Source organism: Homalodisca vitripennis, chromosome X (genome assembly GCF_021130785.1).
Source record: "Homalodisca vitripennis isolate AUS2020 chromosome X, UT_GWSS_2.1, whole genome shotgun sequence".
Classification (NCBI taxonomy): domain Eukaryota; kingdom Metazoa; phylum Arthropoda; class Insecta; order Hemiptera; family Cicadellidae; genus Homalodisca; species Homalodisca vitripennis.
In genome coordinates, this window is record NC_060215.1 from 84,566,377 (window position 1) to 84,578,821 (window position 12,445).

Consider the following 12,445-nt stretch of genomic DNA (forward strand, 5'->3'; position numbering starts at 1 on the left):
AACTTTTCAGGAAGCGGAGGAGGAAGTTTAATCTCCTCTTTTTCAAGTTTTATGTATTAAAGATGCAGAGTGTTAAGAAAAAGTTGTTAACCTAAACTTTTAAAAATGGTAGAACGAATTAGATTAAACATAAGTTTGTTCTACTTCACATTTCTCGTCTTGCCTTGCTTTCAACAGCTATATCAGTAACCTAAACTGAATACTACTATATTTCTTTTCTCTGCACGTACAGATAAACTGTTGTGGTCCACTATGAGAATACCTACCAAATCTGGTTTTTGAAAGTGCATCAAAATTTCTTAAATTTAAATACATTTAGGTTATATTGACCAAGTGTATTGAACATTTAAACAGATTAAGTTAACACATTTACAATAAAAAGTAAAGGCTGCTGATTAAAAAATTAAAATTATGAGTATACATTACAACTACTTTGGCATGACCCGATAAGAGGACCCTCGATACGGGGACACGTGGGGGATACGCTGTGCACTCTTGTAACTTGGACAGTTACTAGTAGATGATTTCTTAGGCTTTTTAATCTTGTTTCAATATTTTTGTCTAAACAAATCATACAAAGGAGTTATATTGAGTTAGCAAATTTATCATGTACAAGTCCCAAAACTTATATCTTTTGAAGCAAAGCATTTCTTAAAATTACACTATCGCTAAAAGATGAGGGGAGTTGTGTTAGATTTTATTTTAATATTTTGAATTGTTAAAACAAAGTGTTACTTATGTTAATAAATTGCAAATTTGCACACATATACCATATACATACTGTCTCCTTTCTATACGAAATTGTATTATTGTCAAACAAAATATTCAAAATTTACTTTGTTTTTGCAACTTTTAAGTTTAATGTTATCAAGTACAAATTAAAAGTAGTAAATCCAATGTTCCAAAAGAAATTGATTAAAAAACCCTAGTCTTAAAAATAATATTTTGAAAATATCCCAGACCCTCAGTCCTTCCATTATTCTAAGGCCTTGTTTCTATAAATTTTCCTAAATAGACTGAGGGCCTTTCCTCCATGATTATCCTTGCCACTAATATAGTGCCAAATAGAATATTCACTAGTTACAAACTATCCATGAATGTTGTAGATCACAAAAATCCACACAAAAACTCAAACCTGTTTTCAAAGTTTAAAACCAGCTGAACCGACCTCGAGTTTTGTCACATAAGAGCAATGTTAAACTATCTTCCTTCCTTAATTTTAGTCTGTCACAGAGACTTGTATGATTTCTGATTTTATAGGTATGTCTTACAAACATCAAAGTCTCTTAGGGTAATATGTAAGTTTTTCGTAATTTTGTATTGAAACATATCTTTTGAATTTTGTTTTGAATAATCAGCAATAATATTGGAGGTACTAATACGTATTTAGATGAGTATAAGCCATAAAGCGTTTAAAATCAGGCACCTCGCAAAACTCCATAATCTAAATGAATGTTTAGCATAGTTTTTATAGGATAAAAATCAAAATGGCCATCAGTACATGTGACTTACACTAAAACTGTTATAATTAATATCCAAATGGAACATGGGCAGGCTTGTGAAAGACTGATTAACAAGCATGATGGTGGTTGTAACATTGAAACAATAGCCTAAAAAGATTTGCATTTTTTATTTAAATTTTTTTTGTTATGTTGGGGCAATTTTGAAATTATTCAGTACTCACTATTTTGTCTCAAACAAATTGATCTCTTATGGCCAACTCAAATAAATATTCAGTTTTGAGATTTTGAATGTGGGTTATATGCTAATAAAATGCTATATAATGTAGATATCACTCAAATAAGGTTGAACTCAGGGTTAAAAATCATGATCTAATTTACTTGCTTTTCATTGATCCCTTACGACAGTAGGATGAGAAAATCCTTCAGAGATAGGATATTGAGGATGGGTGAAATTCAGGGTCTCCTTTCAAAATTTATAAAGAGGAATAACGGGTACTATCTTAGCCTTGTTACCTTGGAAGAAGCTTCGTTCCACACTATTTTAGTCAAAGGGGGTAGGGAAAGCCATATTCCTTCTTGTTTAGGCTTTATTAAGTTTACTTATCAACCAGGCCTTTTTACCCCATTGCATGGTAAAAAGGTGCAAATTTTGCAGTTAGTGATATGCCGCTCCCGGACATCCATTGGGTTGCCCAGATTTAAGTAGAGTATCGGTTTCTGCTGTACCCAATATAGGTTCTACTGGGAGGTATAGATAGGATCTTAACAAATATATAATAATATTAAAATATTTTAGTAACATTAGATCATTCATGATTTTCAATAATGGAAACCATCTTCCAGATCTAGGATGAAAAATGTTAATCTCTGCTAGTTTTTAATATCAATATATATTATCTATCCTTATAACATAGTTTTAATCATAATTTGTTTGAGCCATAGGAGAAAAGTTACAATTTATGAGTAGTAAATAGGTGTTAATTCCAGGTATTAAGTGAAAAAAATTTAGTTTAAGTTAGAACTATCGCGTGTAAATATTTTTCACATTTATCTCAAAAAGTGATCTCAAAAAGTACTGTTTTATAAAAACAATAATTCATCCTTGTTAGGGAACAATCATCAGAGGTGCAAGTACAATAGTCTATGTGATCATCTAGCCAAATTGTTACATATTAACTATGTATGTTATGGATAGCCATAAAAATAAAGGTAATTTATTTGACCCCTAGTAACTATCTGAGGAGGAGACTGATAGTTACTGATTTTACCAAATTTCAGTAGGTGTTTGATATTGAAATATTAATTATTTTAGTTATCCCAAAAAAATAAAATTACACTATTAACCAAACTTTTAATGTCTGATCAATCTTTTTCATTATAAACAAACCATTGTACTATATATCTTAAATGGAAACATTTTCTTTTGATATCTGCTTATGTTTGATATATTTAAGTTTTGATGTTTGGTATTCAGAGGTTTTATTAATCAGAATATCAAGAAAAGCTGATGTTTTATTCTATATAAATAACTAGACTTATTCTTTGCGATTATGTTAAAAATGCTACCTTATAAAAAAAGCATTGACAGTTTTCCTTCTTCCAATTGCTTTTTGAATTGAACTTTTGAATTTTTCAAATACTGTCCTACATTTTTGAAAGAAATTTAGTTGATCTGTACTATAAAAAAGAGCTCTAGAGAATATAGAAATATTTCTTATTGCTTATATTGTGTTCTCTGCGTTCTGTGCTCTCAGGTAGCCATTGTCTATACTCTTTACAACTTTCTAGTTATTTTCCTCTTTCCGTAGGTTTTCTTGACAATCAATGCATCACTTGCTGTTTGATGTGAATGAATTGCTTGTTTCTCCTTGCTTTGTTTAGGTTCCCAATCCGTTAAATCAGTTTTGTTTTTTTAGGTTTAGTTGTGTACAGTGGTAATGTAGTCTGTACTGTAGAATCATTTTAACATACTAAACATACTGCATTTCAATGACAGAGGTTTGTGTTTTGATTGTTCAGGTTGTCCAACAACCCCAGTGAGGGGCCTCGTCCGTGACAAGGAGACCTCCAAGAGCACTGACAACACGCCAAATTGCACAGAAGTGGTGAGTAAATTTTCCGTCGTGCTTCTCGCTTGCACACTTGGTAGCTCTTGGCAATTATCAGCTTTCCATGATACATGCAACATTTTACAGCTCTATACAGAAAATGATGTTTGATAATAACTTAAGTGATTTAAAAAATTTGAGCCAAGCCCCTCAACATTTCAGTGAGATCAAATATTAACATAGTAACACCAACTCATTATTATCGTTTTCTCTGAAAATGTTTTGTTTTCTTTACCTGTCTACTTTTCTTAAATTTGGTACCAACAATTTTAACTTTGAATGAAGCTGTATCATAATTATGCCTTTAATTTGTTGCTCCACGCACACATATCTTGTTAATTAATTTTCATCAATATACAATTGTTAACATAAATAGCCCTAACTTAAATGTGTTATTTGTACTTATGATATGTCCTTGTTTTTTTTAAGATTGGTAACATTATATCTACAATTGTTTAGATGTATATCTATACACTTTTGTAACAAGATAATATTTTTTTAATAACACAGCTTTTTATATTTAATAGGTACCATCAACATTACTTTTATAAACATAAAGTCTAAATGAACAGTATTTTGTTCTTGTCATTTGAGCCATAAACTTTGAATTTAAATTCCAAATTCTAAATATATAGCTTGTATTTATAAAATTGAGATAATTAAGTTACTGAGTTTGTTAAATCCTTCCCTGGCGATAGCCATAGACCACTATGATACAGGCAAGGTGCTGGATTCTTAACTACATTGCCTTCATAATGTTTGATTAAGTGTTCAAAATCAGAATAATTACAAATTAGCTCTAATGAAAAGAGTTTTCATATTTCACATTTTCTGATAAATAGGAACATCGTAAATGTTCTTTCAAGAAAAGAACTAATAATATGACCAATAAATATATCAGTGGAGAGGTATAGTTTCTGCTTTTGTATTATGTTATGGAATTACTCAGAATATTCCTGATAGTACATACACTGTTGAAACTGTTTTGATATTATTGTTTTCTAAATTTATTTGAGTAATCTAACCACAATGTAAACTAATAAAACAGTTCAACAAAATTATATAAGATTTTTTCATCATATTTTTATTTATTATGCTGTTAGTGAAAGTTAGTGGTTACATAAACATAAAATGTTGCGTGTTTCTTCAAGATGAGTCTTGTAATTATTGTTATGGTCTTAAAAAAAATATACTGAGGTAGTATAGTATGGGCTAATTCCATAAAGCTCCCAAAATAAAGGGCTGTATTTATTCATTAGAAATATTATATTTATTTCAGTTTGACTGACATTTTGTATGAAGGCATTGTAGAAGGTAAATATACGAGGTCTGTCCAAAAAATATCATAACTTAGGTTTATTCGAACATTATTTATTTATTCATCAATCTCAATTTTGTTTCAAAGTAATCCCCGTTAGATATTATACACTTGTGCCAACGTGTCTTCTAATCCTCAAAGCCCTTTAAAAAGTTGTTTTTTGTAATCTTGTTCAGCTCCTCCTATGATGCTGTCTTTATCTTGTCAATCGTAGTGTGGTGTCGTCCTTTCATGGGCCTCTTCTGTTTTGTGAACAAGAAAAAGTCACAGGGGGCCAGATCTGGGAATACGGTGGCTGTGGCATCATTAGTGCGTTTGTTTTGGCCAAAAAATTGTGCACAACTAACATTGTGTGAGCAGGGGCGTTATCGTGGTGCAAAAGCTAATTTTTGCTCTTCTACGAATCTGGTTGTTTCTGTTGGATTGCTTCTTGCAAATTATGCAAAACTTGCATATAATATTCCTTACTGACAGTTCTACCCTGTGACAAGAGCTCATGATGCACCACACCCCTGCAATCGTAAAAAAATGTAAAGAAAACTTTCACATTCAACCGAACTTGGAGCACTTTTATCGGTCTTGGCTTGTGTAGCAGCTTCCATTGAGATGATTAAGCTTTGGTTTCTATGTCATAACCATAAACCTATAATTTGTCACCGGTTATGACCCTCTGGAGCAAATTTGAGTCATCACGGATAGAGTCCAACAGCTCATTAGCAATGGTAATGTGCTGCTGTTCATAAAAATTGTGCAATTTTGGAATGAATTTCACGGCCCCAATTTGCATTGGTAAAAATCTAATGGCCAATAATATTTTCATCACTTCATCAATGTTTTCATCTGTTCCTGACGTGCTTGGACGTCCAGCATGCTGTTTGTTGTTCATATCTTATCGGCCCTCTGAGAATGTTTTGTACCAATAAATGTTGCTTCGATCCAAGGTAGCTTCTGTATAAGCCACAGTCAACATTTGAAATGTGTCCGCGCAATTAATTTTGTTTTTAACACAAAATTTTATACACATTCTTTGATCAATTTTTTTTTGAATAGGCACAAATCGAAGACAAGCCCTAACACGTACAAGCAAATCAGCTGTTAACAATTAGCTGAACATTTAAAATGGCCGAACTTTTTGGCATACGTCAGAGACAGTTCTTGGAACGTTCAAGTTAAGCATTGTATATATATAATGTATAATATATTGTATGTATTACCGACACCTGACGCGTATACCGACATATTTATCATTAAAATCTTCCATTATTATAGCAGTATTTTTATTACACTTCCACCACAACTAAAGGATGTAATCTTGTTGATGCGTCACCTTATAATAGCCCCTTGAACAGACAACAGTGAACGTACTCCGTGTTGCTGCCAACTTAACTTTGTCACCTACCTATTGAAACAAAATATCCCAATTTATGGGGAAACTGACATATACGCCACCCTGTATTCATCTCAATGACTTCCCCGCACACAAGATGATCAGTCGGCCAGTAATAGAACTGGTCAAACAAATTTTCCAACGTAAATGAAGAGTCTTAAGTCATTTTGGTTTGTAGTCCATGACTAAAATTTAACGAACAAGTTGTAACTTGAACCACATATTTTCTTGTATTTATTTACTTTGTAGTTGTGTTGCCGTGGTGGGGATGATTCTATTCTTGTATTATCTTTAAAAGGTAAATATAAAATATTTAAGAGCCTGCAATCGATAACATTAATTGTGCTTATATTCTGGGGGCAACTATGGATGGTTTTGTTCTGTACTGATATCTAATTATTCTATAGATCGTGAATTAACTGCACTTCGGTAATTTCTGTAACAGATATCTTTCGGATGCATTCTTCATGTATTGACCGGCAGTGAGATATATTTAGAAACACAATACTTTCGTTGGTTGTAAATTGCCGATTGTTAACAATGTTTTTTATTCCTTTATGTATAGAAAATATAGATAGATAACCAAATTCACAAATTACCGTAGTTTAAAAAAATCATATTTTGATTATAATTAGTATATTTTATATTTATTTTGGCGCATTGTCGTGAGACTTTGTTGACAGAAAATAGTCGGCAGTACACAAATTATCAATTGTTAAAATATGTTTTGTAGTTCTTTGTGTATAAAAACTAATTATAAACATAGAGTAACAAATATTGTATAAATAATATTTCATTTAAAGTTCATATTTCTATGTCAACGCCAGCAGCATGTCTATAGGTTCTATCACAAATTTTTATTTTATCTAAACTTACTTTTACCTAAATGTAATACATTCTGGAACCTTATTTTATAAGCTACCATTTCTATGATTTAAAAGGAGAAGGAGGATATGGACTTGTAGTTTTAAGAATATGTTCATTTCGAATATGTTTATTTTTATAGATTGGAAAAATGTATTTTCCAAACCTGACAGAAAGGAAATTAGGAAAGCTTTTAGATATATACGATTTTATGTCGACACATTGAAAGACAGGGATAAAAACTAAGGAGCTTAAAGTAGGTGGTAGCGATGAATCACCAACGAATTTCTTGCATACCGCTAGCAACAACATTTGCTAAACACCGCAGCTTCGTGTCATTTCTTTCAAGTAAAGCTGGTGACGATAAACCTTAAGCTTTCTACTCGGTGTAGGGGTTATATACAATATTGCAGTTGTTTATTTGGTTTGAAAATAGACTATAGAATCAGGGAAATCTGAGAAAAATAGGGAGTTTTAAAAGAGGTTTTGAGTGGCCACCCTGTAAAAGATTTGTTTGTAAAATTCAACAGACAAAAATTTCTTTTATTTAGATGTGCATATTCAAAATTACTATGAGAAAGTTATGTGGCATTGAACTTACAGTGCCAATTTTGATATGAAAATCTTGTTGCTTGACAAATGCTATTTACAAATTATAAAATTAATTGGAAGTTTTTATCTGTGCAAATATTTATCTTTATGGAAAATTACTCATTTTAAAAACATTGATGTCACCATGGGGTTCAAGGGGCAAAATCCCTTTTAAATATTTTAGGTAAACAATTTTTAAAAAACCCCTAAAAAGGCTTTCAACCAAAATAATTTTGTTGATTTTTTGAATAGTTAATGTTGTTTTAGCTTCTAGGAACTCTGTTCCTGTGGCTTGGCTGGTTTTACAAACAAATGTTAATAACTTTAATTTTATAAAACACATAGTTATGAAACTTCACCATATTATATATTATATGTTTTTAAATAACTATATACAAGAAACAATATTTATATTATAACATGCATATATACTATATAGGCCTATAAAGTATAGTATGTAATATGAAAAAAATGTTTTTGAGAAACAATATTATTTTGAAATTTTACAATTATCTAGATGAACAGTATTTAGCTTTCACTGCTATGCAAACATACTATTTTATACTATATAGACTATAGCTGTGAGTATAAAAACCTGAGTCCTCCTCATGATTGTAAAAACAACAACATACATCAGTTGGTTAAAATAAAAGAAAAAGTAATATTTTATACATTTATGCAACCAAAAACATTAAATATATGATAGATAAGAGTTCACAGCCTGTTGTTAAGAGCTGATATCTAGCCGACAACAGTTATGAACTTATGTATTCAAAATTACATGGCAAGACCCTCTTGTCTTATGCTAATGGGTTAACCACATACTGTATAATCCCGCTGAAAGTCAATTTACATCTTACAGATATGAGGCATGTTTTTTGTAAGTAAATACTGTTTTGATACCTACAAATTTAAGTAAACTATTTCAGTTTTATTTGATGCCCACATTTTTATCAACTTTCCTACATAATTTGCACCAATATTAAGGCCCTTGTCATATCTAAAATCATTTTCTATACTGTCATCATAGAAGATTGCCACCCAATTTAACAGCAACTGCACCATCATTATTTTGACGATTTTGTTGATGTTGCTGTATTGATTTTAAAGATGGTTCTTCTGATGAAAAAAAAAATGTTAGTCACTCGGCGCTAAATTGGAGCTGTTTGGGGATTATAAAATTATTCCTAGCAAAATGCTTTGATGAGATCTTACGTTTGTTTTGCCACATGTGGACGAAATTTTCATCCAAATGATGTTGGTCGGAGTTAACCCTTCCAACGCGGCTAACGCCTATAGACGCGGAACTGCCGATGCTTTAAACGCGGATAACGTCTACAAACGCAAAAGCTTTACTTTTGAAATGGCGAAGAATTAGTTGTTAAAACTTCTGTAAGAGAGCAAGTCGATGTTCCTTTCAACTGTCGGGACTAGACAAAACGCTTTGTCACCATTGGTGGACGTTGTAACGGTATCTACTCGGGTTGAAAGCAATCGCCGCCATTTTTTGTATGACCTGTGACGCGGCATACGCCTACAGACGCGTTTGTTTCATTCAGCTGTTTAACTACGTGTGTGTTGGTCGTTAATAAAATTCTCAAAAATATGTAATATTACATGTTTATTATTTTTTCTTATAAAGGTAATACCAAGGAATATGAAACAAAAATTAGCATTGGGAAATTTAAAAAAAAATATTTTTTTATGTGTTAGCGTTTGACAGTAATTTAAATTAGTGCTTTAAGGGTTAAAACATGCAATAAGAAGTCATAAAGAACACTTCTTGAAACTTGAAGAAACTCCTCTGGAAGAAATTTTAAGATGACAGTTTATTTCCAATTTCTGTACTAAATCATTGGTAATTATTTGTGATTGAGGATCGTCCACTCCATTTTGAACCATGAACATGCTTTTAGCAATTTTTTAAAGCTCTTATCCATTTTGCCATCTTCTCATTCATAATATTTTGTCATACACTTCACAATTCTGAAGGTGAATTTCAACTGCTTTCATGCCCTTAGCACCAAAAAAACAAATGTACATCAAAGTTGGTGCGTTTCTCAATTGATAGGAGCATTTGAAATGTGCATTAACATTTGTTAAAACAATCGATTGTTGCTGTAATTGCATCTGTGGGTTGCTAACAGTTGTAGGTAGACTGTGTGCAAGCACGGGACACCAACCACATCCCTTTATCGGTGGAATAACAAAACAGTACTTACTTTTAAAAAACACACCTCATATTATGTAAGAGCTGTATTTACATTTTTAAACGAAAAGTAGAAAAAATCAATCATAATTTTTAAAACTTGCTAAACAAAAAATTATTTGGTGTATAATTTAAGTTTCAATTATATTAAAATATTTATCATTAGGGATGTGATAACTTGCTTTAGGAATGGATAAAATGTAATATTAATGCTCTAATGTATCTCAAGGAGATGGTCAGTTTTAAGTTATTCCTATCTAGCTTTCTTCGTCTCAAACAAAATGTGTCATTAAAACACATATGAAATGTATTGGTGTTGGTTATGTTACTTCTGATTGACAGCCTAAAAATATCATTATTTATTTATATGTTTTTTAGAATATAATACTGAAGCTGTTTCATATATTAAATTAAGTCCATTGTGGGTATTCTTTTTTTGATATGAGACATCAACTCAACAGTATAAACACTATTATGCATATATTGGAAGTATATTATAAGTAAAATAGTAACTAAGCTCGAAGAAGAGAATATAAAATTTAGATGTTAGGAACCCACACATTCTATAGACCATATAAGTATTCAATGATTATTTGTGACATATGTTATAAAACCCTAAACAAGTACATAAAACACAAATAATAATATAATTATAAACATCAATCAACATAAGTATGGGATATTTTTTTAACCAGATCTACTTTAAAGTTATAATATCGATACCAAATCCCAACACACTAGTATAAAATAAAAGATTGCATTTATTATAACTGTGGACAGCACACATTCATAGAATATATCCTGGATTCAATTTTCTAATAACACTTAAATCACATTTATATCTTGATATTTTGTAATAAGATAAATAAAAAATACAACATAATGATTGGAAAATGGACATTTAGACAGTACAACGTAACTTAAACGTAATATATAAATAAATAAAATATAAATTTATTTTCTATGGTTGTGGATGGATCTGATGTTTCCAGTGGTATGTAATTAATGTTCGTACTATAACAGACAAGAGATGAATCAATGTTTATCTGCTGATGGCAAATTTAAAATAGACTTCTATCGACAGATAATAATCCTTGCAAGTAGTAGGGTTAATATCAAATAATACACATGCTTTTGACTGTGTGACTATGAGATAAAAATAAAGTACATGAATTTGTGCATTTAGATAGATATATGGCTGTAAATTTGGCAACTCCAGTTAGTTCTGCTGTTTTGTTCATAATTTGGAATTGTTGCTTTTTTAAATGTACTTACTTTTAAATGTTAATTTTCATGATATTGTTTAACTGAATGAAATGTTATTTATACAGTATAACACTCTAATTAATTTGAAACTAAGAGATAAGGTATAAAGGAATAGTAATATAGTTTTTTATAATTGTACTAATTTTTAATTATAAATCCATTATAGTTAATTAATTCGTATTTCTACTCAGATCGTTTCAGTTATGAGTAGAAAATTGTAGAATGTACCATTAATATTTTTCAACAATGCCTTATACATCTATTAAAATTATTGTTTTACAGTTATAAGCTAACTTGAAGTATCTCAATCAGGTGCATTCTCTGACATGTTTAAATTCAACCACAAGCTGTATTTGAAATTAAAAAATTTAACTTTAAATTTTATTTGAGAAAACAAACTCTTACAAAACTCCCAGAAAAAATTATAATCTCCAAATACATAATAAATAATTTTTTAAAATTGATCAAATAGACAAACTTCTTTATTGACATATTCATCAAGAACGGCAATAGAGCCAAGAAATAACATAAAATGTTTGTGTAATAGCTTTGAATCCAAAAATGCATACAATTCAGGAGCGATTCTTGATTTTATGATATCTCCACTCTTTGTTTGTGAATTCTTCAATAATGTAAATTGGCTGTTAGACAAGTAGGACATAACATGCCTTTTTGAAAGCATTTCCCTGAAGCTCTTTAACAAAAATGAAGTATGACACTTATTTACTGATTATGGCTATCTATGGATCTAGTAGCTATGATATAAATAAGGCATTCTTGAGGACTAACATACTAAAAACCTTTTGACAAGAATTAAACCACTGATACAATAAATGGATTCTGCAACAATGTATCAAGAACTGTCTGTTTACTTACTTTTGTATATATAATTTAGCATTTTATTGAAGAAAAACGATTGCTCATACTCATACCATGGACGATGACAAATATATGTAACTTGTGATTATTATTCAGTATAATTGGTGTAACTGTGTTTTCTTGAAATCCAATGATACCGTACTACTTTATCCTCTTATATACTAGTAAACCTGTATTTTCTTACCTTACCGATCACTAAACAGAAATATTACATTTTCAGCATGCTCATTATGGAAACAAGGTTGGTGTTAAAATAAGCCTTTTTGTGTATTGTGGTAGTTATTTTTAGAGCTTTTTATAATAATTTATAATAACTGAGCATTTTTTTATTAATCAGAATTGTAATGGGCAAAACAGAAC

At 30.6% G+C, this 12,445-nt stretch overlaps 1 protein-coding gene across 10 annotated transcripts in view; it reads left to right on the plus strand.

The window, feature by feature from the left end:
* Nucleotides 1–12,445, plus strand: part of LOC124369289 (phosphatidylinositol 4-phosphate 5-kinase type-1 alpha-like) — a 157,865-nt gene that overhangs the window by 113,091 nt on the left and 32,329 nt on the right. For 8 of the 10 annotated variants that reach the window (XM_046827211.1, XM_046827216.1, XM_046827214.1 and 5 more), the window contains 2 exons: nucleotides 3,483–3,568; nucleotides 12,306–12,326. In XM_046827211.1, coding sequence (XP_046683167.1) covers nucleotides 3,483–3,568; nucleotides 12,306–12,326 — 107 coding nt within the window. The remainder of the gene's footprint in view (nucleotides 1–3,482; nucleotides 3,569–12,305; nucleotides 12,327–12,445) is intronic. The other 2 variants (XM_046827212.1, XM_046827213.1) reach the window with 1 other exon arrangement.